The sequence below is a fragment of the Choloepus didactylus genome, chromosome 13 (genome assembly GCF_015220235.1).
Source record: "Choloepus didactylus isolate mChoDid1 chromosome 13, mChoDid1.pri, whole genome shotgun sequence".
Classification (NCBI taxonomy): Eukaryota; Metazoa; Chordata; class Mammalia; order Pilosa; family Megalonychidae; genus Choloepus; species Choloepus didactylus.
This window is the reverse complement of record NC_051319.1, coordinates 95,770,606-95,797,683: the sequence shown is the minus strand read 5'-3', so window position 1 is coordinate 95,797,683 and position 27,078 is coordinate 95,770,606. Positions and strand designations below refer to the sequence as shown.

Below are 27,078 nucleotides of genomic sequence, written 5' to 3'. Positions count from 1 at the left end.
ATATCGCCATATACCAGTGGTTGAAATATCAAACAATAACCTTTCAGAGGAGATGTGAGGTGGCTGAGGTATCATGAAGAAAAGGCAGGGAGTCTATGAGATAAGACAGTTACAAGCCAAAAACAAAATCTTTCCTCTGATGGGACCCTGGTCATAAGCCCAGGGGTGAGGCTTTGGGAAGTGTATTAGAAAACTAATTCCACTGGTTTCTAGCTAACGTTTCCTGCATTTATTTTTCCACAGAATACAGAGCAATAGAATGTGGGTGAGGCAGGTCGTGTAACTTTTGCGGGGGCAGTCATAAATCTCATTAACATTCTAAACGAAGTTATGGATCATCCTTCCACATATATTCACACTCGCTAAATTTTGCATACAATTTCAGAGGTGAGCACAAACCCCATGAAGTTAATAGACTCTGAGTTGCAGAGAACCTCTGGGAAAAGGGATGCAAAAATTGCTGCTTCTCATAGCAATGAACAATCTGCAGATGGTGGATAGGCCAATCCTGGGACTAAGGTTTGAGTACAGATTAGGGCAATGTGCAAAATCAGATTAGGGAAGTAAGCTACCAGATAAGGAAACTCGGCCACCATGTGGCTGGTACAGAAAACACTTTCTGATTGTAGCAAGCATGCTGAGATCTCTGACAGGTCCCAAACGGATCATTCCGATTGTGGTATTGCAGGCTGAATTCTCTGCTGCCATGTGCTTCTTTGGTATAAACCGGAACCTGATAGACTAGTGATATTTGAAAAGATAGAGAGGATGTGGGGGTGGGGGGTGAGGCACTCCTGGCCACCAGGATCCCCAGAATTATTTCCCATTGCACTCCTTTACTGGACAAATGTCATCTGTCTTAACATGTTTGAGCTGGACTATGAATAGGGCATAGAGGGGAATGAGATTCAAAATCATATTTAAAAGAAGCTAAACTTGAATCTTCAACAAGGCCATTGAATGAAAGAGGGACAGAAGAGTTGATTTTGCTGAGCAAGAAACCCTGTGTCTGGGGGGCAGGGGGTGGGGTGGTGGCAAGGGAAGTTACCCACATGCAGTTGAGGGTTTAAGCGTTGGCCACTGAGGGATCTAAGGGCAGTGGCTAATAAGCCTGTGACCCTGGGAATGAAACTGATAGGCCACTCTCTAAGGATCTACAAGATCTGTTGTTGGCAAACAATGTCTAGGTTGTACCTGGCTTAACCCCAAACAGGACCCCTCAAACAATTCCCAGGTGTGATTTCAAAGGTCAAAAAAGGCAGAACCTCTATCTGGCATGCCAATACCAGTTGGAAGTGAAATTGTGGTGCTATGACCTTCTCAAGGGGAAATTCTCAAGTGAACTCAGCCTTAAGAAGTTGGACTCGATCAGGGAAACGTGCATTTGAACCAAAGGTTGTGGGTGATCTGGTCCCTCCCACTCCTCCAGCTTCTTGCACCAATGGCACCCGTTCCTTCCAGCCATGCGGGCCTTTGCCCAATTCCCCCAAAGCCCCATGCTCCCCTAGCTGCAGGGACTCTGCATATGCTATCCCTCCACTTGAAACTCTTTCCCTCTCTCTTTACCTACTTATTTCCTACTCACTGATCCGATCTCAACAATCACTTTCTCAGGAGACTCCTCTCTGACCCCGTCCACTGCACTCCCCAATGACCTCTCTTTTGCAACACATCACCATTATAATGCTTATTTGCAGAACCGTTTATCTGCCTCCCTTCCTGTACTGAAGTTGCATGCAAGCAGGACTCATTTCTCCTTTTTCCATCCAAAACTGAAATTGAAAAATAATAGAGTTCCCATACACCCTTCACTTAGCTTTCAATCTTAACGTTAACATCTTAACTATAGCTATAATTACCAAAACCAAGTAACTAACATTGGTGCAATCCTACTTCTGGTCCTTTTTGTGGCCCAGGATTCAATTCAGTATTCCACAACGCATTTAGTCATCATACCTCTTTATTCTCTTCCAATCTGTGACTATTCCTGTCTTTCCTTGTCCTTCCTGACCTTGACACTTTTGAAAGAGATTATCAGCCAGTTATTCTGTAGTTGTTCTAGTTTGCTAATGCTGCCAGAGTGCAAAACACCAGAAATGGATTGGCTTTTTTAAAGGGGGTTTATTTGGTTACACAGTTACAGTCTTAAGGCCATAAAATTCCAAGGTAACACATCAGCAATCGGGTACCTTCACTGGAGGATGGCCAATGGCGTCCAGAAAATCTCTGTTAGCTGGGAAGGCACGTGGCTGGCGTCTGCTCCAAAGTTCTGGTTTCAAAATGGCTTTCTCCCAGGATGCTCCTCTCTAGGCTGCAGCTTCTCAAAAATGTCACTCTTAGTTGCACTTGGGGTATTTGTCCTCTCTTAGCTTCTCTGGAGCAAAAGTCTGCTTTCAACGGCTGTCTTCAAACTGTCTCTCATCTGCAGCTCCTGTGCTTTCTTCAAAGTGTCCCTCTTGGCCGTAACTCCTCTTCAGAATGTCACTCACAGCTGCACTGAGCTCCTTCTGTTTGTCAGCTCATTTACAGGGCTCCAGTGATTTAATTTAGACCCACCCTGAATGGGTGGGGTAACACCTCCATGGAAATTATCCAATCAGAGTCATCACCCACAGTTGAATGGGGCACATTTCCATGGAAACACTCAAAGAATTACAATCTAATTAACACTGACAGGTCTGTCCACACAAGATTACATCAAAGATAATGGCATTTGGGGGGACATAATACAAACTGGCACAGTAGTCTATCTCTCAATTTGGGTTTTCTGATCTTTTCTCATGATTAGATTGAGATCATACATTTTTGGCAAGAATACCACAGAAGTGACGTGTGCCCTTATCAGTATATCACATTGGGAGGTACACAGCGTCGGTACGTCTTACTACTGGCGAGAACACTTTGATCACTTGGTGAAGATGATGTCTGCCAGTTTTCTCAACTGTAACGTGAAAAATTTTCCCTTTGCAATTAATAAATATCTTGTGAGGAGATATTTTGAGACTCTGAAAATCCTGTTTCTCATCATACTTTCATCCACTAATTTTAAAATCCTGAGATGCTACTGTCAGCAACAATTATTACTATGGTGTTAGCCTAAGGATGGCCTTTCTATTTCTCATTCTTTCTACATTTGAGATTCTACTGTATATGAATGTATACAGTATATATACATATACATGTATATGAATACATAAAAATTTATTTTATTCAACAGATTATAAGCCATTCCTATCCTTATTATGTTTTTTGCTCAAATTGCCTTAGATTTGGGCATCAGGAGCTCCATCAAGTCGGCTTCTGTGTCCTGTTGACATGTCCCCATCCTCTCATTATCCACAATATAACTACTTTTCTCATTCCTACTATACACATAATTTCAGAATTGCTCACCTCTACTCTTGTAGGGGAAAAAAAATGACTAACAAGAGTACAGTATTTGGGTACTCTTCCTTTTGTCTCTAGCTTTATAGTATCCCATCAAAATTAACAGGTTAATTTTTTTTCCCTGCCGCTTCCGGTGTGTTTATATTATTCATCTGAAAATTATATTTGTTCTTGTATTATTCTGATTTCCTCTCACATCTGGGTTGATTTTGATTATTTTGGGGGTTTGAGAAACATTACTGTGGTTCTAAGATGCAGCTTCACAGAAAGATACACAAAAAGAAGTGTCCCTGGCGGTTTGATGTGCTGAGCCCTCGATCATGGGACTTGCCCTTATGAAGCTTGTTACTGCAAAGGAAGAGGCTAAACTTGCATATAATTGTGCCCAAGAGTCTCCCCCTGAGTACCTCTTTGTTGCTCAGATGTGGCCCTCTCTCTCTCTAACCGAGCCACCTCAACAGGTGAACTCACTGCCCTCCCCCCTATGTGGGACCCGACTCCCAGGGGTGTAAATCTCCCTGGCAATGCAGAATATGACTCCCAGGGATGAATCTGGACCCAGCATCGTGGGACTGAGAGTATCTTCTTGACCAAAAGGGGGATGCAAAATGAGACGAATAGTTTCAGTGGCTGAGAGATTTCAAATGGAGTCGAGAGGTCACTCTGGTGGACATTCTTATGTGCTGTATAGATAACACCTCTTAGGTTTTAATGTATTGGAATAGCTAGAAGTAAATACCTGAAACTACCAAACTCCAACCCAGCAGTCTGGACTTCTGAAGATGATTATATAATAATGTAGATTACAAGGGGTGACAGTGTGATTGTGAAGACCTTGTAGATCACACCCCCTTTATCTAGTGTATGGATGAGTAGAAAAATGGTGATAAAACCTAAAGGACAAATGGGGTGGGATGGGGGGATGATTTAGGTGTTCTTTTTTCACTTTTATTTTTTATTCTTGTTCTGGTTCTTTCTGATGCAAGGAAAATGTTCAGAGATAGATTGTGGTGATGAACGCATAACTGTTATCATACTGTGGACAGTGGATTGTATACCATGGATGACTGTACGGTGTGTGAATGTATTTCAATAGAACTGAATTTAAAAAAAAAAAAAAAGTGTCCCACCCCCATCATCCTTTTTACCCTGTCATCATTTCGCCTTTCTTTTCACCCCCTGTAGAAAACTAATTCCATTGATTTCTAGTTAATATTTCCTGCATTTATTTTTCCACAATGAACAGATACGTGTATATTATCTTACATCCCCTTTTTTCCTACATGAAAAGTGCACACTATACTTTTTTGCACTTTGTTTTTCACACTTAAAAATATATCCTGGAAACAACTTCATATCGATTCAGAGATGTTCCTCATTCTTTTTAACAGCTAAATGGTACTCCGTTGTGTGGCTGCACTACGGTTTATTCAGCTACATTCCTATATGAGTATTTAGGTTATTCCTAATATTTTGCAATTACAAACAATGCTACAATGAACAATCTTGTGCATATGCAATTTTGTGTTGTCAGTGGTGTACCTTCAGAGGAAATTCCCAGAAATGGAACAACTGATCAAAGGGTGAGTGCTTTTGTAGTTTTGTTAGGTACTGACAAACTCCCCTCCAGAAGGGTGTTAACAGTTTGCACTCCTACCAACAATGTATAAGGGCCTGTCTTGCTACAGCCTTGCCTAATAGAATGTATCAACATATTTATTTTTCACCTGAGAGGTATTATTTTAACTTGCATTTCTATAAACATGAGGAAAAACTAAGGGTCCTTGTTAAAAATCTTTGTGTGCGCACGTGTGCATGAATGAGTTGTCTGTCATGTCTTTTCCTCATTTTTCTATCAGGTTTTTGGTCATGTCCTTCAACTTTTAATTTGTTATATATTAGGGATATTGGTCCTTTGTCTATATGTCATAAATATTTTCTCCCAAAACATTTTTTACTTTATGGTGCTTTTGCTAAGCAATTAAAATTTTTTTTTGCAAATTTATGTATCAGTTTGTCAATCGCCTTTCTTTTGCACTTATTTTTTCCCAATATTTGTATGATTTCATTTTTCTACACTTTAGATATCTGATCCATTTGGAGAATATTCTTGCAAATGATATGAAGTTCAGATCTATTTTCATCTTTTTCCAAATTTCTTCCCAGTCAGCTCAGCACCTTAGAAAGTTCATCTTGCCCAGTGACATAAAATGACACCTTTAACATATGAAATTTCCACATGCAGTTGAGTCTATTTCTGAACTTCAGCATGTTTTATGTATGGAAAGGCTAGTTGTGGCTTCGAAGTTTTTCTTTCTCAGTGTTTCCCTGTCTATTCTTGAATGCTAATACATACTTTTGAATGGATGAAATAGAGTAGCCTGGTTGCTCCACATTTATCAGGGATGCTAGAAGTTACATTTGATGTGCATGATTACAAAATAACAAGAAAGAACATCTGGACTGAAACATTGAGACTGATGTTACAGTTCACATGCATGATTGCAAAATAACAAGAAAGAACATCTCTTCTGAAACAACTGAGACCAATAAGAAGACTGGTATGCAATTTTTGATACTACCCCTTGGCCTTGTTCCTGGATGTGTTAGATGGACATGACTTTGGGATTACAGTGGCAGACTCGGGTGGTTATGTACCCAACAGCTACCCTCCGCCCTAACTCCAAGTGGTGTCTTTCAAGGTGGGCTGGGCTTTTCCCTGCCTCCAAGGGGTGAATCACTATTGGTCTAAACTGCTCCTGGTGGTGTAAATCTCCTTGCCAAGAGATTGGCTCAGCTACAACTATGTGACACAATTCTGGACAATAAGCAGAGGGAAAATCCATTAAAGGGCTCCTGGAGAGAATTTTCTGAAGAGATATCACATATACATAATATCTGGAATTGCAAAACAATGGAACCATGAGAGAACTGCCAACACCCTGAGCATGGCAGAGGAACAGATATAAAGAACCTGGGCACTTGTGTCATCGAGACACCAATTAACCACCAACAGCTTGTTATTTGAGATAATAGATGCCTTGTCTAAGTCACCTTTAGTTGAGCTGTTATTTAAAGCTAAAAATATTCTTTTGTAGATACCATCCGATTGCAGGAGTGAATATATTTCTATGGTGACAGACTGTGAGACAAAGGCCTCTTTAGAACTGTATGTATGGGAAGGTTGTGTGCCCTTAGGTAAGAGAATAAATGTACAAATAATGTTAGAAGGGTCTAGTCACCCACAACCCCTTCCAACAGTGGCTAAGCCAGGGTACCCAGGGGCAGCCATATTTGATAGTGTCACTTCTTATTCACAAGAGTTGATTGGACCCGGAGGAGCACTCAACCCAAGGTTGCCATTTTATTCTAAGACATGGCATGGCATGAGAAGATTAACTGAGCTAATCAGATTCCATTCCAGAATACGACACAGGAAACATCTCCAAGAATAAGGCTGAAAGATCCAATGGGAAGGAAGGCTGGGGAGGTTGTGATGTGATGGGAAAACAAAACAGCAGATAGAATATGTTGGATGATGACTGGGCAGGATGAAACAGAAACAACATGCAGCTCATGAAATAGAACAGTTAGTCCCTGGAATCATCTCAGCTTCTCTGTACTCCTGAAACAAATCCTCAAGAGATACTCGAGTCTTTGTTCTTTCTGACAGAAACAGCCCACCACCAACAAGCTTCTGAGATCCCCCGAGATGGATAAATGAAATATACAGCCAAGACAAAAACTTCCCAGCAGGTTAAAAAGATTTATTGCCATTTCAGGCTTCAAATGAGCCCAGACCGGGGGCTGGTCCAGGGTTCAGACATAGCTGAAAGTTGTCATGGGATGATGGAGCAAGTGAACAAACTCGGAGAGCCTGACATCAGAGTCCAACCTCTCTTCGTGGGATCCCTGCTCCTTAGAGCAGCTGCTGGTGGCACCAATTCATCAGCACCTGCCCCATTTACCCCGGCAGGGCTCCAAGGATGGGGCAGGCAAACTCGTGATTCCCTTACAAGGCCGCCTCTACCTCCCCTAGCACCAGAAGAGCCTTTTCCTTGGAGCCAGACATTACAGATTTGACCTATGGAGCAAAAAATGGTGCCAGGAGTTGTCTTGGGACTGAAAGGACAAGGCATCCATGCTCTTAGATCAGAGGTTGCAAATTGACCATCCATGAGCCTGATTTCTCTCACTGACAAGGCTGCTTGGCTCTCTTTGGCCTGCAGTATTTAAAAAAATAATTTGTTGCTGATATTTAAAAATTGTCAGATGTCATAAAAAAGCCTGGATTCCTAGCTTCTCTAAGGGAAAAAATTTAAAATGTTTGGCAATACGGGGCCCACATTCATATGTGGCATGAATTGGTTGGAGCTAGAGAGGAGGTGCCCTACAGACTAGATGTGCCCCCTCCAATCTACTCCAGTCCCCACCATCCTGGATTATAACCCTAACTCAAGATGGGGCATTGGTTGCCTTGTTTCAGTGCATATGTGCTATTTTTTTTTTTTTTTTTGGTATAGTGTAAGAAATATTTATTGTAGCCATGTCTCTATCAAAAAAGAGAAAACGGAAGACATATGGACGATGACATATTTCTCGTGGCCCTTGTCATTCATTTTTATCTCATTTGGCCTTATAGGCCAAACTCTATCTTAAGCACATAGAGCATTCTTCAATATCTCCCCTAAGAGATCTCTTACTAACACATGCCCAGCCTCTCCAGAATACAGCTTACCCCAGTGTTAGTTGGAAAAACCTGGAAAAGAGTACAAAATTAATCATAGAAGCTAACTGAGGAATAGATTATGATAACTACCTCAGTCTCTTTATCGTAAAGGGGATTAGAAAAAAATTTAAAATGTTAGTACTCTTACTCTGCTTTTAAATCAGTGACAAAAGCTTTTTTAAAAAATTAGAGTCATAAAGGTATTTCAGGAAGCCAAGATTGGGACAGTCTGAACTGAGGGTCCAAAACCCCATCCGATGACCACTGAGGAAATGAATGACGCTCTTGGGGAGAACGCCATAGGGGTGGAGAGGAGAGCAAAGGCCCAGCCCAGCTGATGTCCCGGGCTATCGAGAACAGCCAGACTCAGCCTCCCTTAGATCAGGGCTGTTTGTTGAACCTAATATGTGGGTAGCACAAAAGGATTTTAAACAAGGGGAGTGGAAACAGCACCGGAAGGAGTGTGAAGGGGAAAGAGAGTTGGAATCGGGCGTTGACAAACGTAAGATGGAGGAAGAGAGAAGCCTTCCACGGAGCCCTTGCTCTGTTGTGGCTGGTGCCATGTTATTTCCCCTGGAGGGAGGCTGAAATCTTGAGGCAGCCCAGCCGCTTCCCACCGCTGCTCAGGATGCCCAAGACGCGGTAGTTCCCTGAGCTGAGCCAGCTGGGTATCTCCAGGTCAGGCACGGTGAAATCACTCTTGGGCAGTGAGTAGGTGCCCTGTGGGAAAGCCAAGGAGCCATGGGTCAGTGGGAGCCTGCCGATGGGACCCTCTCCAGAGCCACCTCTAGGATTGTAGCCACAACTGCCCCTCCCATTCTCCTAAGAACTACACAAGATCAGAGACTGCCTTAGTGCTGTAGAGCACGGGACATTGTATATCATAGCAAAAGGGCCCTGGAGAGCACATCTAAGTCCAGGTCTCCCATTTCACAGATGGGTAAACTGAGGCCCCCAAAAGTTAAGTGAATTCAAGATGGGTCACATCAATTTGCATCTGTAGGAGGAGAATGCAAGGATCCTTCTCCTAACACCTCTTTATTCTAGCCACACAGTACTGCCCGCCCTCCCCTGAGTACTTACTTCTTTGAAGGGACAGTGGCAGGGGAGCCCGTAGGTATGCAGGGGCTCTGGGCAGGCCTGCCCTGGGGGGATGAGAGTGTTGAGCACATCGCACACGTCGTCATAGGTACAGCTGCCAATCTGATCCAGGCATGGGATCTTCACCCATAAGCCAGCCACCTCCTTCTCCACAGTTAACTCCACCTGCACAGAAATTACACGGGCGAATAGACAGTTCCTCTGCTTCTTTAAAAGGTCAGCATTTTCTTAAGTCACAGATGGGATTTAACTGCACAGGGCCTTAGAGATCATCTGATCAAGGAATTATAATATTGTGGCACATGCCCCAATATTGTCCTTTCCTGTGCCCACAGCAGATATTAATGATCACTTGTGGTTCTGCCCATTTCACTGAACCATGCAGTCTTAGATTTCTTCAAGTAGTCACTCCCCACCGACTGAAGATAACTAACTCTCAAAACCCACCTGTCATCTGACTGCTCCCTGGACTTTCCTTCTGAGTCTAGTCTTGACTCCAGACCCTTTTCCACATAGGACTTCAGGCAGCCACTACCAACTGATTGGAGTTGGTCATCAAGATGCAACTTATTTGATATTCCTGGATCATATTTTCTCTGGAGAGCCACTGAAGACAAAATTAAGAACAGCAGGGTTTGATGGGTTGAGCCCTCTACCATAAGTTTTACCCTTGGGAAGACGGTTGCTGCGGAGGAGAGGCTAGGCCTCCCTATGGTTGTGCCTAAGGGCCTCCTCCCGGGTGCCTCTTTGTTGCTCGGATGTGGCCCTCTCTCTCTGGCTGGGCCAACTTGAAAGGTGGGGTCGCTGCCCTCCCCCCTGCGTGGGATCAGGCACCCAGGGGAGTGAATCTCCCTGGCAACGTGGAGTGTGACTCCCGGGGAGGAATGTAGACCCGGCATCGTGGGACGGAGAACATCTTCTTGGCCGGGAGGGGGATGTGAAAGGAGATGAAGTGGGCTTTGGTGGCGGAGAGATTCCAAGGGGAGCCGAGGGGTCGCTCTGGTGGGCACTCTTACGCACACTTTAGACAACCCTTTTTAGGTTCTAAGGAATTGGGGTAGCTGGTGGTGGATGCCTCAAACTATCGAACTACAGCCCAGAACCCATGAATCTCGAAGACAGTTGTATAAAAATGTGGCTTGTGAGGGGTGACGGTGGGATTGGGAAGGCCATGGGGACCACACTCCACTTTGTCTAGTTTATGGATGGATGAGTAGAAAGATAGGGGAAGGAAACAAACAGACAAAGGTACCCAGTGTTCTTTTTTACTTCAATTGCTCTTTTTCACTCTAATTATTATTCTTGTTATTTTTGTGTGTGTGCTAATGAAGGTGTCAGGGATTGATTTAGGTGATGAATGTACAACTATGTAATGGTACTGTAAACAATCGAAAGTACAATTTGTTTTGTATGAGTGCGTGGTATGTGAATATATCTCAATAAAATGAAGATTAAAAAAATAAATAAATAAATAAAGGAGATGATGTGTGTGAGGTGCTTGGTGCCGAACCTGGCGGATAGTAAGCGCTCAGTAAATAGTGGTTCTTCTAACTGATAATTAAATGACATAACTTTCAAAAAAAAAAAAAGAACAGCAGGAATGTGTAGGGAAATCACTTTGAGATCATTATAAGGAAGATCTTTGGGGCAATCACAGCTACCTTACAACAACTACCTCTAGAAGTGACAGGTTTCCTGGACCTAGTTGGGGAAGGATCCTGCACCCAGACAGAAGCTGGATGAGAAGACCTGTATGTACTTCACACCTCCATGCTGTCATGATTCTGTTCTTGTTTGGGGGTTAGAACTGATCCAGGAGAAGGCTTCAATGCAGAAAGTTCCAGTTGTGCCTGGCATATGCTAAGCATTCACTAAGCACTAGGTGTTCTTAGAACCAAATGAGTTGTCCCTTAGAACCATGTCTATATCCCAACAAAGGTAAAAAGGGAAAACAGTGAAGAAAGGGAAGTACGAAAAGCTAGCTCTCTCTCAAATACCTAATTCCTTGTGGATATTATAGAAGGACACATTCAGGATCCCTTTCAGCTCTAACATTCCAGCACTCTCTGAATCCCAGCCCCCAAGATGGCTTTGTTTGGGGTTTTGTTTCTAAGAGACAAATTCTGGATGGGTCGTTATTCCTCCAGTCTGCTGGGCTCAGGCTGGTTCCCCAGCTGCCCCAGATGTGGGGACACTGGCCACCTCCTCTCTGGCCCAGAGAGAAAGGAGAAGTCAGCACCCTCTGGACCCTGAGTTGCTTCTTCCCCGCCACATCCTGCTCTACAGGCACATGTCCACTGTGCTCACCCCAGCATGCAGAGGTCCCCTCCCAGCCCAACCTGCTCCAATCCTCCAACCCTCCCAGAGCCAGAGGGCTAGGTTGGAATCCTAGTTCTGCCACTCCCTAGTACTGTGCCCTTGGGGAAGTTACTTCTCTCAGCTGCCATTCCCTCATTTCTCCAAAGATGGGATATTTCACAGTGCTGACCTTGCTCACAAGGTCCCAAGTATTGAGTGAGATGAGGCTTACAAAACTCTGAGAACAGTACCAGGAATCCTAAAATTGTCTTTTCCTGATTTCTGTCCTACCTTCTCCCTTAGGTGATACCCCTTCCTTGCTTCACTGATTCCGCACTGAAAATGATCGTGCAGGTTATACCCTGAACGAGCTGAGGGACCCAGCGGGAGCCAAATTCAGCCTAAGCGTCTTCCACCACACACCCACCAAAAGGAGCAGTGCCTTCCTCATCTTCATTCCCACCCCATCCCAGCCCATGCTGCAGGACTAGCATTGCCTAAGAGGCACCCAGTGAAACTGTACTGAATCTAAGTCAACAGGCCGTTCTGAGGCAGCTGCCACACCTCCCATTCAGGGAGTTTTGGGGAATACAAACTATGGCCCACTTCCCGGGCCCGCTTTTCAATCTACTTGCTAACATGGCTCAGAAAAGCAAACCAGGCTCTGTAATAAGATACCTTCATCAATCCCTCTGCCCAGGACTCCCAGAGCACTTCCATAGCAAGACCTAAACTCCTCCATGGCTCTCAGGGGAGTTTGACACAGGACCTGGCTCTCAACAACTAGACAGGTGAAGGCACCAATGAGTAACAGAGTGTATGCTCAGGAGCCAGCAGACTGGGTTCCAGCCTTAGGTCAGCATGCACCTGCTGGGACCTTAGGCAAGTCCCTTCCCCTTTGCCTTCTTTACAATCAGGTATTTAGATCTCATGATCTCAAAGAGACCTATGGGTCCGACATCCTAAGAGTCAAAGTTTCCAAAATAACTTTTCTTGACCCCTAGCACAAGACTGGGCATACAGAGGACTCTAGATAAAGATCGGCTGACAGCAACCAACTTGAAGGGTGACCATTTGATGGAATGGGGGAGGAAGGGAGTTACAGCTGTCACAGTCCTCAGGCAGTGGCATTGCAGCTAAAAGACACTAGAGGCGGGAAAAGCCAAACCATCAGGACTAAAAGCCATGTGTCTGGAAGTCCTAAAACAGTGTATGTACAGGCCAAATACAGTGACAGTTTACAATTCCTGGGAATGGGAAAACCAGAGCCCTGGAGGCTGAAACTTGAGAGAGGGCTGGGCAGATGGCATTTTTTTTTTTTTTTGAAATAAATTCAAAGTTATAGGAACAGTTGCAAAAACAATACTAACCCCATACACAGAATTCCATCATACCCTGACCCCTCTCCCCCGATAGCCCAATCTACCCACTTTAACATGCTGTCACATTGCTATTTCTTTCCCTCCCTCCCTCCCACCGCCCCATCTATCATCCATCATCTATTGCTCTGTCTTCTGAACATATGAGAGCTAGCTGCACACATCCTTGAACATACACTATAATTCACGTATACACTTCCCATGAACAAGAACAATCTTTTATGCAATCCTATTAAGCGCAGCTAAGAAGTACAAGAGATTCAACAATGATACAAAGCTTACATTCTATATTTCCTTTTCCTTATGTCTCAACTGTGTCCCTTTGAGCCATGGGCAGGTGGCATTTTAAAGTATACCAAATCCCTGTGGAGCAGGTGGGAAGTGGCAGAGGGAGCCCCTGCACAGGCCCCAATCCCACTGTGCATCATGGAATCTGGGTCATCCAACTTCTAAAAAATGGCAGCTGGGGTTAAATCCATCCAGGCCCCAGATGGGACTTATGAATAAAGACACTTCACTCCAGCAGAGGAAGAGAAGACCCGAGTTGGATTTCTGCCTTTACTGCTGACAGGCCACATGAGCTAGGACCTTTCACTCTCCTCTCTGGCCTCAGTATAATAAGGGGTTGAAGCCTCTGACCTTAAGACACCTGCCAGGCTCATATGGTGCCTGGGTGTGGGCAGCTCTTGTAAGGGGGGGAGGGGGGTCTTTGTTGGGCGAGGGGAAAGTTCTGGGACTGAACCTGCAGCACTCCCAATCACTCCCCTGCAAGCAAACCAAGCATTAAGTCCAGTGCCCAAGAGCACAGGGACAAGAAACACAAGATAATAACTACCTTAACATCTTTGTGACCCAAGGCAAGTTGTTAACATCCTGTGACCTGAGGTTCTGACCTTGGAGCCTCCTGTCCCTTATCTGTAAAAGGAGGCTAATCATTCTTTCTCCCTCAAGTGGCCAGAGGCACTTTCTTTTAATAGCTGATATACATAGACCCTGAAAAGATAAAAGAACTAAACCAAAAATATATACCCAAGAAAAATGTGGGGAAGGAGATGAGACAGCAGATATTTAAGGCCAATTTTTACAAAGTACAAGTGAGGGCAAAGGTAAAAGAGGTTAATTTGGCCCAAATCTGCGTTAGTTAATAAAGTAACAGAAAAGGGGAGTAGGGAGGCGGATTCGCCTCAATGGTCGGTGAGGAAGCCTGGAAAAGCAGGCTGGGGACTGAAGGGGGAGTCGGCAGATCTTCCCTTCCAAGTCAGCTTCAAAGCATCAGAGCTCTTGGAAACGCCAGCAGTTAGCATGGCAATGGCCAGTAAGCCGGAGAGGAGCGTTGTGTTGCAGCCTAACTGCCAGAGAAGAAAGAGCCCTGTGCTCCAGCCAGATTCTGCAAGGGAACCAGAAATGGTATTTGCATTGCCCCAGCAAATTAGCAGTGCAGGGTCCAGGTCCAGCCAAAGGAACAAATTAAAACTTCAGGAGACATAGAATTTGAAACAACTAAGCAAAGATGTTCGAACAAATATCCAAAATCAATTCAAGGAGATGAAGGAAAATATGGCTAAAGAGATAAAGAGAAGACACTGGGTGAGCATAAAGAATTTGAAAGTATGAAAAGAAACAACAGAACTTACAGGAATGAAAGGCACAATAGAAGAGATTTAAAAATATACTAGAGGCATGTAACAGCAGATTTGAACAGGCAGAAGAAAGAATCAGCAAAAGAGAAGATAGGACAATAGAAATCTTACAGACAGAAGAACAGATAGAGAAAAGAATGGGAAAAACTGAGCAGGGTGTCTCCAGGAATTGAAAAGCACAAACATACAGGTGACAGGTGTCCCAGAAGAACAGAAAGGAAAGGGAGCAGAAAGAATATTCGAGAAAATAATGGCCAAAAATTTCCCAACACACACACACACACATCCAAAAAGAACAACATACTCCAAACAGAATAAATCCTAATATACCTACTCTAAGACACATATTAATCAGAATGTCAAATGCCAAAGATAAAAGAGTGAATCCTGAAAGTGACAAGAGAAAAGCAGTTCATCATATACAAGGGAAATCCAATATAAGTGCCTATTTCTTGTCAGAAGCCATGAAGGTGAGAAGGCAGTAGTATAATATATTTAAGGTACTAAAGAGAAAAACTGCCAGCCAAGAATTCTTTACCCAGCAAAACTGTCCTTAAAAAATGAAGGAGAAAAAAAAATTAAGGTGATAAATATTCACAGATAAACAGAAACTGAGAGAGTTCGTTAACAAGTGATCTACTGTACAAGAAATACTGAAGGGAGTTCTGCAGGCTGTGAGGAAAAGACAGGAGAGAGTGGCTTGGAGTAGTGTGAAGAAACAAAGATCATCAGAAAGGAAAACTAAAAGGGTAAAAAGAGATTGAAAAATAAAATATGACATATAAAAGCCAAAGTATAAAACAGACAAAGTACTGCCTTTGTGGTAATAATATTTAATTTAATGGATTAAACTCACTAATCAAAAGACACAGATTGGCAGAACAGAAAAAAAGTATGATCCATCTACATGCTGTCTACAAGAGACTCACCTGAGACCCAAAGACACAAAGAAGCTGAAAATGAAATGTTGGAAAAATATTCCATGCAAATAACAACCAAAAAAGAGCCGGGGTTGCTATACTAATATCAGACAAAATAGACTTCAACTGCAAAACTGTTATAAGAGACAAAGAAAGACACTATATATTAATAAAAGGGGCAATCTACGAGGAAGAAATACCATAAATATATATGTACATAACCAGAGTGCCCCAAAATACAGGAGTCAAACACTGGCAAAACTGAAGGGAGAAATAGACGTTGGAGACTTCTATACACCACTCTCATCAATAGAACCTCTAGGATCAATAAGGAAACAGAGAACTTGAATAATATGATAACCAAACTAGACCTAACAGACATATACAGAACACTGCACCCCAATGCAGCAAGACATACATTTTTTTCAAGTGTCCATGGATCATTCTCCCGGATAGACCGACCATATGTTGAGTAACAAATCAGGTCTCAATAAATTTAAAGAGATTGAAATTATACAAAGCACTTTCTCTGGCCATAATGGAATGAAGGTGGAAATCAATAACAAGCAGAGAACTGGAAAATTCACAAACATATGAATGTTAAACAACACACTCTAAAAAAATCAGTAAGTCACTGAGAAAAGTGCAAGAGAAATCAGTAAATATCTTGAGACGAATGAAAATGAGAACAAAATTTATGGGATGTAGTGAAGGCAGTGCTGAGACGGAAATTTATAGCCCTAAATGCCTACATTAAAAAAAGAACAAAGAGCTAAAATCAAAGACCTAACTGCACACCTGGAGGAACTAGAAAAAGTACAGCAAACTAATCTCAAAGCAAGCAGAAGGAGAGAAATGACAAAGATTAGAGCATACACAAATGCAGTTGAGAATAAAAAACAATAGAATTAACAAAACCAAAAGTTGGTTCTTTTAGAGGATCAATAAAATTGGCAAGCCCTCAGCTAGATTGAAAAAGACAACAAGAAAAGATACAAATAAATAAAATCAGAAATGAGAGGGGGGAAATTACTATTGACCCCAGAGAAATAAAAAGGATCATAAAAGGATACTATGAACAATTGTATGCCAACAAATTAGATAACATACATGAAATAGAAAGTTCCTAGAAACAAACTACACCAATGTCAGTCCTACCCAAATTGATTTAGAGATTCAATGCAATCCCAATGAAAATTCTAACAGCCTACTTTGCAGAAATGGAAAAGCCAATTATCAAACTTATTTGGAAGGATAAGGGGCCCCGAATAGCCAAAGACATCTTGAAAAAGAAGAACAAAGTTGGAAGACTCCCACTTCCTGACTTTCAAGCATATTATAAACTACAGTGGTCAAAACAGCATGGTATTGGCATAGAGATAGACATATTAATCAATGAAATCGAATTAAGAGTTCATAAATAGACCCTCACATCTATGGCCAATTGATATTTGACAAGGCTGCAAGTCCACTCAACTAGGAGAGAATAGTCTCTTCAACAAATGGTGCTGGGAAAACTGGGTAGCCATATGCAAAAGAATGAAAGAGGTCCCCTATCTCACACCTTATACAAAAATTCACTCAAAATGGATCAAAGATGTAAATATAAGAGCCAGGACTATAAAACTCCTAGACGATAATGTAGGGAAGCCTCTTCCAGACCTACGGTAAGCAATGATTTCTTAGACTTTGCACCCAAAGCACAAGCAACAAAAGAAAAAACAAATTAATGGGACCTCTTCAAAATTAAAAACTTTTGTGCTTCAAAGAACTTTGTCAAGAAAGTGAAAAGGCAACCTACTCAATGGGAGAAAATATTTGGAAACCACATATCTGATAAGGCTTTAATCTCCAGAATATATAAAGAAATCCTACAACTCAAAAATAAAAAGACAAATGACAGAATTGAAAAATAGGCAAAAGACTTGAACAGACACTTCTCCAAGGAGGATAAACAAATGGCTAAAAAGCACATGAAAAGACGTTCAACATCACTAGCCATTAGGGAAATGCAAATCAAAACCACAATGAGATATCATTTCACCCCTACCAGAATGGTTACTAGTAAACAAACAGAAAAGTACAAATGTTAGAGAGGCTGTGGAGAAATAGGAACACCCATTCATTGCTGGTGGGAATGTAAAATGGTGCAGCTGCTATAGAAAACAGTCTGGTGATTCCTCAGGAAGCTAAGTATAGAATTGCCGTATGATCTGGCAATCCCATTACTAGACATATACCCAGAAGAACTGAAAGCAGGGACTTTCATATCAATGTTCATAGTGGTATTATTCACAATTGCCAAAACATGGAAGCAACCCAAGTGTCCATCAGCTGATGAACAGATAAACAGAATGTGGTATATATATTTGATGGATACTATTTAGTTCTAAGGAGTGATGCATGCAACAAACATTAGCCAGACACAAAAGGACAAATATTGTATGATCTCACTGAAATGAAATAGTTAGAATAAGCAAACTCAGAGAATTAGAAACTAGAATATAAGCTACCAGGAGATAGAATGTAGGTAGAGAATGGAGAGCTAATGCTTAATTTGTGCAGAATTAAGATTGTAAATGTTCGGAAATGGATGGTGGTGACGGTAGCACATTACTGTAAGTGTAATTAACAGCAATGAATTTTGTGTGAATGTGGTTGAAAGGGAAAGTTTTGGGTCATGTAAGTTACTAGAAGGCAAGTTAGAAGATAAAACATGGGACTGTGTAACGCAGTGAACACTGTTGTGGATGAGGACTGTGGTTATAATACAAATAAAATAATGTTCTTTCATGAATTATAACAAATGTACGTCACTATTACAAGGTATTGATGATAGGGTGGTATATGGGAAAAAATACACCTAATGCAAACTATGGACTATCAGTAATATTTTAACATTCTTTCATCAATTGTAAACAAAGATACTACACCAATGCAAAGTGTCAACAAAATGAGGGATTTTAGTATTTTTTTACACTTTTATGTAACTTTTTAATGTAAACTTTTATGTAAAAATTTTCATGTAAAAAAACATTTTTTATTTTAAAAAATAACAATTCAAAAAAAATTATGCTAAGTGAAAGTAACCAGATACAAAGCACTACATAGTGTATGATTTGATTTGTACAAAATGCAAATATAAATAAATCTATAGAGAAAGAATCAGATTAGTGATTATGCAGGGCTAGGAAAGGATAGAGGGATTCAGAGGTGACTGCTAAGAGGTGGGGTTTTTCTTTTTGGAGTAATGAAAATGTTCTAAAATTAACTGTGGTGATGAATGTACAACTCTGTCATTATACTGAAAGCCACTGATTGTACACCATGGATGGACTGTATGGTATGTGAAGACATTTCAAAAAACCACTTAAAAATAAAATGATTAGATAGATCTATATCAAATGCCTCAGAAAGAGATATGGAACATACAGTACAGTGCAAAAAAGAGCATATTTAATAGCACATCATATAATCCCATTTGTATAAATGTACACATGTGCTTAAAAATTGACAGGATTTGCAAATAGCTAACAATGACTATCTCTTGAGGAGTAAGACTACAAGGGGATGTTTATAATTAACATTGATCATTTTCACATATATCTATCAAAAATAAATATGTATGTTATTTGTGATTGTTTGGAGGAAAAGTTCCAAAGAATATAATATAAAAAGTTAAATGTGCTTTATCCTTTACCATTAGGCGATGAAATTTCAGATGATCTCTTTTCCATTTTTTTTTTTGTTTGTTTTTGACCAATTGCATTTTCTAAAGTGATTAAATATTACCTGCTAATTAATGTGCCTGTTTTATAATTAACAACAACAACAAAACCAAATTGACCAGAGTTAGTGCATGCTGGGTCTTCACATCCAGCAGAGGCTGGCTGAATTCCTGCTGGTTGTGACATACTGTCATACAAGCCCTAGTCAGGAAGTTGTTGGGATGACATCAGGGATCCCTTCCAATTCCATGATTCTGAGATTCTATGAACCTAAGCAAGAGTCTACGACTCTTTGCAACCTTTGCTTTTCTCTGATTCCAGAATTCTAAACCTCTTCACAGATCCCTGCAAACACTTCCCCTCACCACCCCCCATCCCCGTCCACCCTAGGCTCACCTTCTGAGGAGAAGTGAGGGGGACGCCGGTCTTGACTTCAGCACTCACAGTCAAATTCCCGGGAATGGCAATGGGGTCAGGTTCCAGCGTCAGGCTTTTGACCACCGCAGGGTCTTTTCCCTCATCACAGTTATCCCAGGAAAAGTGACGGAACTGGGACGGCCAGCGACCATCAGGAAGCAAGGAAAGAAGAGAAAAGAAGAATTGACAAAAGGAACTCTCCCAGGTCAGAAGATCCAGCAGAACTGACTGCTGACAAGGCACCTCCTCTCTCCAGGCTTCAGTTTCCAGATCTGTAAACCTAGGCTAACATTTGTCCTGCTAATTTTATAGGCAAGACTAAAATAAGACTCAAAAGACATAATTTCCCAAAAGTATTGTAAACTACAACGCACAATATAACAAATTTTTTACTCAAACAACAAGAACTTCAAAACAAGAGATTAACCTTATGTGCTCTTGGTACCTTCTCTGATCTCCCACCTCCCTGCTCCCCCTTCCCCACTCCCCACCCCTCTCCAGCCTGCCAATCTTGGGATCCAGTCAGAGGGTAAGTTCCTAGAGGATTCCCCTTTGCAGCCCATGTCCAGGACCTTGTTCACATCATACCCCATGTCCAATCCAGGGCCAGAAAGAGTGGGAAACACAAAACACAGCAGGAAAGCCTCCCTTCAGTGGGCATATAATCAACTCAGGGAGAGAATAGGACACTCATGAAAAGATCCCCAGTGGGTCCTTGTTGACTAATAATTTCCAATGAATGGACTTCCCCAATCCTTTCCTACTCCTGTGCCCTTGCTTATGCCAGCCCCCCTCCCCGCACCGAATCACCCTCCTTCACTCTGCTGAGCCATTTGTGATCTTCCTCAAATATCCACCAAGCTCTCTTGCTCCCACCACCATCTTGTCTAACCACCTGTAACCACCCACTCCCCACTTCCACAGGGCCCTGCCTGCCTGTCTCACAATCTTTAACGCTTCTGCCCCCAGGCTCACACCATTCCAAGCCCCCTGAAGGCCACCTCAGGGGGAGACCCTCAGCACTCCCACCATCCACACCCTGTCTTAAAAGAAAACGTGCCAGTCCTACACTCTCAAACTGGTCCCCATCTTCAACACACCAACAACTGGCTGGGCCAGGAGGGACTAACTAACCCAGGCTAGGCTAACAAATTCTCTGTCCCAGAGTTTGGGATTGAGACCCTGATGGGGAGCTGCTTAGAGGACACTGGATTTTTCCCAGTCACTGTGACATAAGCTTTGAGGCAGGGCAGGAGCAGCTGGACCAGTGAGCAAGCTGAAGTTGGGAAGGGTCAAGAACTAAGGGGTCCGCTGGTCAGTGGAAAAGGAAGCTGCTCAAGTCTCTCACTCCAGCCTACCAAGAGGCAGTCGAGGGTAGCAGTGAAGGACATGGCTTTGGAGTGAGAGGGGGAGTAAATCAAGGCTTCAGTCAAACAGACCTGGGTTGAAATCATAGCTCAGCCACATTCCATATGTGATTCTATAGGCAAGTTGGCCCTCTTGAGCCTCAATTTCTACATCTCTTAAATGAAGGCATATATACCTTCCTTTCAGGGTTGTTTTGAGGACAAGAGCCTGCACTTGAAACTCACAGCACAATGCTAGGAACAAAGCATGGGCCTGCTCATAAATAACAGTCATGAGACATTTCAGGGACTTCCCAGCTTTACCTCCCTCCCATTAGTTCCATGAGGTTTCTTGTATACCTATAATAAACTTCCCCTTTACCTGAGCTTCTTGGAATGGGTTTCTGTTTCTTAGAATGAAACATACCATGACTAAGAAAGGAAGGGACAGAGTCTGATTCATCCCTGCATTCCCCATGGCCCCTTGCACAGGGCTGGTGCTAACAGATGCTTCATTCAACATTCATTCCTCAAATATTTATGGAGCAATGATTGCAGGCCCTGGACTAAGCACTGTGTCAATAGTGGTAAACAATTAGACATGGTTCCTGACCTCCCTCATGGAGTTTACAGTCTAATATAAATATTACCTACTAAGATTTCCTCAGCAAGGAGGCTTCGCCACGTTAAACTGCAGAGAGTATACATGTTCCAGGCAGACAAAACATGTGCAAAGGCCCTCAGGCGGAAGGAGCTTAGCTGCTCTGGGCACTATGGGCCAGATGTAGTAGACAAGGCACCCAGATGAGGTTGGAGGTGTGGACATGGTCATTTAATACAGGAACTCAGAGGTCATAATCAGGAGACTGGGTTTTCTACAAGTGCAATGGAATCCTCATTGAAGGAGGGTGTCGTGCTGTGATTTATAGCTGAGAATGGAATGGAGTGGGACAAGATTGGAAAGGGGGAGAGGAGTTAGTTAGAAGGCCACTGTCAAATGAAAGAATGCCTGGAATTAAGAGTTGGGTTGGAGAGTAGGAGGCCCACCCATTTTCTGGGGCTGCTCTCTAAGAGAGGCTGTTCTAAGACAGCCTGATTCGCATTGGCGAGTGGTTCTGGGGTAAGGGAAGTATCCGGAGCACCCTTGGGGCTGATGAACCCTCTCCTCTCTCCTAAACTCCCACCACCACCAGATGCTGAGCCAGGCATAACAAGGTGGTTTCAAGATGGTAGTGCCAGGCCAGAGGTCCCTGTGGCGATGAATTCTGCAGCCAAGTCCGTGTTCATCAGAGAAAGGAAGAGTGATGGATGAGTGATGCCCACCAGGCGTTTGCCATCCCCAGCCTGGGCCAACAACCCACATGGGAAAAGACAGCATATAACAGACGAGAAACGAACCACTATGGAAAGAGAGATAGGGGTATCAATCACAGACTTGGGTTAAAATCGTAGCTCAGTGGCTCTTACTAGCTGAAATAGTGGGTAAGTTAACCCCTTTTGGGCTTCAATTCCCTCACTCATTAAATGGGCATAATTATACCTTCCTCACAAGGCTATTGTGAGGGTTATAAGTTCATATCAAGAAAGTACATAGCACAACTCCTCAAGACCGTCGAGGTCATGAAAAAACAAGGAAAGACTGAGAAGCTGTCATTGGCCAGAGGAGACTAGAGGAGACATGACAACTGAATGCAACATGGTTCCCTGGATGGAATCCTGGTACAGGGAGGACATTATGGAAAAACTGTTGAAATCCAGATATAGTCTGGAATTTAGTTAATAGTAATGTACCAATGTTGGTTTCTCAGTTTTGACAAATGTATGGTGGCAATATAAGATGGCAACATTAGGGGAAACTGGATGAGTAAACAAGAACTCTGTTCTATCTTTGCAACCTTTCTGTAAATATAAAATTATTCCCAAATAGTTTATTGGAAGAAAAGCACATGGCACCATGCATAGGACATGGTATGTGCACAATAAATGACAGTCATTATACAGTATCAGAATCTATTAAGCACCCACTATTTGCCCAGCATTGAGCTAGACATTCTAGAGCTAATGCTCACCACAGACCAGAGTCACAAGACTGGTTAAATGTTGGAAGAGGAATTGGAACCCAGGCTTCCGCAGCTTCAAACACTTACTATCCCCCCTCCACCCTCTTCTGCCTGTGGCCTCCTCAGGTTCAGGGCTCTGAACCACGTGAGCCCAGAGAGGGCCTGCCTGATAGCAGATAACGACTGAAATCCCATTTGCAGTGTGATCTTGGACAGTCGTCCCACCACCTCCATCCTCTCTCTGGCTCTCCAAGGGAGGACAGTGAACTGGATGATGTCCCAGGGCATCTCTGCAAGTGCCTATCTAAGACCCTCTGGTCTGGGATGGTATCCATAGTCAAGACTTGTAGGACAGGAATGGAGGGCCAGCTTAGAGCCCCTAACTTAACTTCAAATCATAGCAGGCAGCCCTGGGGCCAAGAGAACATTCTCAATCTACACTCTGGGAGAAGGTTTGAATCCTCCAGGCAAGGAGGCCAAAGGTCCTGGTTCCTTCAACAGGAAAAACAGACTCCTTGCCCCAGGGCAGGGTGAGGCCCAGCTCCCACCTGTTGAAGATTTTAGAGCTTTTCCACCCATTATTCATTTCCCTTTGCCCACAACCATCTGAGAGGCAGTTTGGCATCATCATGTCCATTCTACAGGTGAGACCAGGACTCAGGGAGCCCATACGCCACATCCATGGAGTAAAGACAAAGAGGAATCAGAAGTCAGCACACCCCCACCCCCACCCCCTGTCCTGTCCACTTCCCCCTACACCACCCTGCTCCCCACCCTCAAACACTTCCAAGGAAGGGAGGGGACCTAGGGTGAGCAGGTCTTTGACTGCTGCCAGAGGTGTTTAAATGTTCTCTCCACAGCCAGGCCACAAAGAAGCAATGAAATTGGGCTTCTCCAGGTCTTAGAATGACAAAACTTCTCTTTTCCAGGGGTCTGTGGCCCGGGGTGAAGAAGAAGTGAAAGGGGAGGCTTGGGGGGCAGGGAGAGGGAGATGCCCTCACGACCAGACACAGGGTGGTCCCGCAAGGGGGGTGAGAGCGGCAGGCGTAAGCTCGGCTGAGTCCCTTAGTCTGGGCAGTTTTGCAGTTCTGCACAATTTCACTTAAGCTCTTGGAAAGAGGGCAGAGGGTACAGACGGGAATGAGATTTACCCCTCCAAAAACGTCTAGAACAGAAGAAGGACTCAAAGCCCACCCTCATTGTTCAGATGGGGAATCTGGGACCCAGAAAGAGAAATGGACCCACTCACAGTCCCGTAACTAGTTATTTTAGGAGGCTGTTTTGAAGAGAAGGAACTCTAGCCACCACTACCCCCTACCCTACTCCACACACCCCGAGCTGGGCCGGGAGGCTGAAGCAGCCTCTAAAGTTGGGGGGCCCTCACCTGGTGCGGCCGGACTTGCGCAGGCGCCGCAGGGCCGACGAGAAGAAAGCTCAGGGCGATCAGGAGCGGAGCCTGCATCAGGGGGTTCATTGCGAAGGGAGGGTCGGTGCAGGGTTGAGTACAAGTTCTGGCGCAGCGGCAGCGCCTTTAAATGCCGGCCAGCATCACTTATGCAAAGCTGAGCCGAGCTACTTCCAGATTCGCCCCTCCCATTCGGAGGCCGAGATTTCCAGGCCAAAGGTAGGATGGATCTCTCTCGGCTCCGCCCCTCTGCGCTTCCTCATCGAACCCTCTCTCCCGGAGTGGGCGTCAAGCCCCTTCAGGGGTTGGAGCTGGAGCAGAGACCGAAAGGGGCAAAACAGCGCCAGTGACAGCAGCTGAGCGCCAGGGAGGGCGGGGCTGAGTACGAGGGTGGGGACAAAGCTGAGCGCGTGGGGGGCGGGGCTGAGCGCGAGGGGCGGGGCTGAGCGCGAGGGGGCGGGGCTGAGCGCGAGGGGGTGGGACTGTGGTTTCTGGACTCGAGCTGTGACTGTCACCGCCGGAAGAACATTTAGGAGCTCGCAGATCCAGTGTTTTCACGCCCATTCCTTATCGACAAAAATGTCGCGCTCCCTGCCAATATTAGGCTTCCCTAATATCCGCATTGTGAATCATTGTGTCTCATCAATCATAATGAATGTTAATAATGACAACTAACATTTAGTAAGTGCTTTAATGCGTGCTAAGCACTGTTCAGCACTCGGTGTGCATTAGTTTATTTACTTTTAACAACTATGAGGGAATCCTTTTTTTTTTTTTTTTTTTCTGCCCCATCTTATTGAGGACACTGATGCAGAGTGAGGTTGCTTTGCTAAGGTCACATAGATAATAAGGAATGTAAGGATTCCACTTGTATGTTCCACCAGCCAAGATTTGTTAAGCTACTACACTTTGTAGTTAAGGTTTGCTTTTAAAAATCCCTGCAAATTACCAGCAGACTGTAAATTCCTCAAGAGGTGGGAACCGTGACTCTTATCACTGGGGTACCTGAACCACAATAGACATTCAATAAATGTCAATTAAATGCATTCATGAGTACAATTAAACTTACCTAATGACTCTTTTTTAAAATAAACTTTTTATTTTGGAAAAAAAATGATTTTGCAAATGTTGCAAAAAGAGTACAGAATTCTACAGCACTCACCTGGTTTACCCCATTGTTAACATCACCATGATATCAATGTACGTTTGTCAAAACTAAGAAACTGATATTAGTACATTACTTTTAACTACCTAATGTTACCTAATAATCTTTTATTACGCTCTTTCAAATTACACAAGTTCCTCCCGTTTTGATAAGCTCTCCCATCTCTCATCTAGCCAACCTCTTCATTATACAAATGAGGAATTTGGGTCCCAGAGAGGAAGATGGGCTTGGCCCAATGCCACACAGAAGAGTTAAGACTAAAAACTCACATCTCCTGAACTGATCCCACAGGTTGTATGAAAGACGCCTGTCTGCTCCTCAGTGGATGTGTGGGTGATGGGTGGGGAAACCGGATGCCAACACCCATATGTCCTGGAACCTCATCGAGAAACAGGAAGAGAACTGCACAGCCTCCCATTCAGCATTATTCCTTCTCCATCCTTGCAGTTGCCAGGTCCCCTCACACCCTATTACCCACTTCCTCCCAACCCCTAAGTCCTCATTCTCTCACCCTCAGATGCACTTCTTCACACAAGAAGTAAATGATAGTGGGCCATAAAAGGTTAACTCTCCCAGCCACCATGGAGAACCTCTCATTGAGTGGGCACATTCCTTGAGGATTCTGCTTCTCCATCTGAAGGACTTTGGAGGAGATTTTGGAAGGCCACAGACATACTGACTAGGAACCAAGAAGATAACCAAGATGGAAGGCAGGCCAGGACAGTGGCTTATTCAGAGTGCTTGCACCTGGCTGCCATCTACAGCTGGGAGACCCGGAACAGGGGCCTTAACCTATTTGGCCTCAGTTTCCTCATTTTCAAAACAAGGGTTAAAAGAAAAAAGACTACCCCCCAGGGCTAGGCTATTTACTCATTCAACAAATACTCATTGATTCAACAATTGAACGAATGGACACAATAAAGACCCTCCACCCACACCACCAAAAGGCTAGGGCCAAGCAAAGGAGAACAATCAAGAAATAAACAAGATTATCAGACAGTGATGATGCCAGAAGACAAGAAACAGGATAAAGGAATAAAGAATGGAGGTGGGACTGCCTCCTTGAAACTGCAATTTGAAAAAGCATGTTAAAAGATAATTAGGCTAAGTCTGGAGTTTACTGAATAAGAACTCTCTGAGGAGGTGAACGTCAATGGAAAAATGAGAAACATTCAGAGGAAGAGCCAGTGTGAAAATTAAACTTGGTCAGGATTATCAGGCCATGGTTCCCAGCCAGGTGGGGGAACTTTTAAAAATCCTGATGCCCAGGCCTCATGGCAGCCCAAGCACGGTGGCCCTCTGAGAGTGGAACCCAAGCATCAAGATTATTTTAAAATTCCAGGAGATTCAAATGTGCAGCTAGGGTCGACAACCAGTGATATAAATACCTGGCATAGAATAGGTGCACACATACGTACAAGCAGCAATTATTAAAGCAAGGTCCCTGCCCTTAAAGAGCCCACATTCTAGGAGTGATGGGTTGGAAAACTGGAAATCTTTGCC

The 27,078-nt window shown here is 43.5% G+C and overlaps 1 protein-coding gene across 1 annotated transcript; it reads right to left on the bottom strand.

Annotated features, from left to right (window-relative positions):
• Positions 1-7,133: 7,133 nt before the first annotated feature.
• On the bottom strand, positions 7,134-24,780 carry GM2A (GM2 ganglioside activator). Its single transcript, XM_037802055.1, has 4 exons — positions 24,390-24,780; positions 19,579-19,731; positions 9,200-9,382; positions 7,134-8,836 (listed from the first exon to the last, which is right to left on the bottom strand). The coding sequence occupies exons 1-4, from the start codon at positions 24,477-24,479 to the stop codon at positions 8,681-8,683; spliced, it is 582 nt and encodes a 193-aa protein (XP_037657983.1). The 5' UTR covers positions 24,480-24,780; the 3' UTR covers positions 7,134-8,680.
• Positions 24,781-27,078: the final 2,298 nt, after the last annotated feature.

What these genes read in the sequence shown, in the direction of transcription:
- GM2A (XM_037802055.1), bottom strand. Translation starts at nt 24,479, where the DNA reads ATGAACCCCCTGATGCAGGCTCCGCTCCTGATCGCCCTGAGCTTTCTT. An exon ending in CGCAAGTCCGGCCGCACCAG is followed by an intron (nt 19,732 to 24,389) that starts GTGAGGGCCCCC and finishes TGGCCGTCCCAG; the next exon opens with TTCCGTCACTTTTCCTGGGA. An exon ending in GCCACTGTCCCTTCAAAGAA is followed by an intron (nt 8,837 to 9,199) that starts GTAAGTACTCAG and finishes GCTTTCCCACAG; the next exon opens with GGCACCTACTCACTGCCCAA.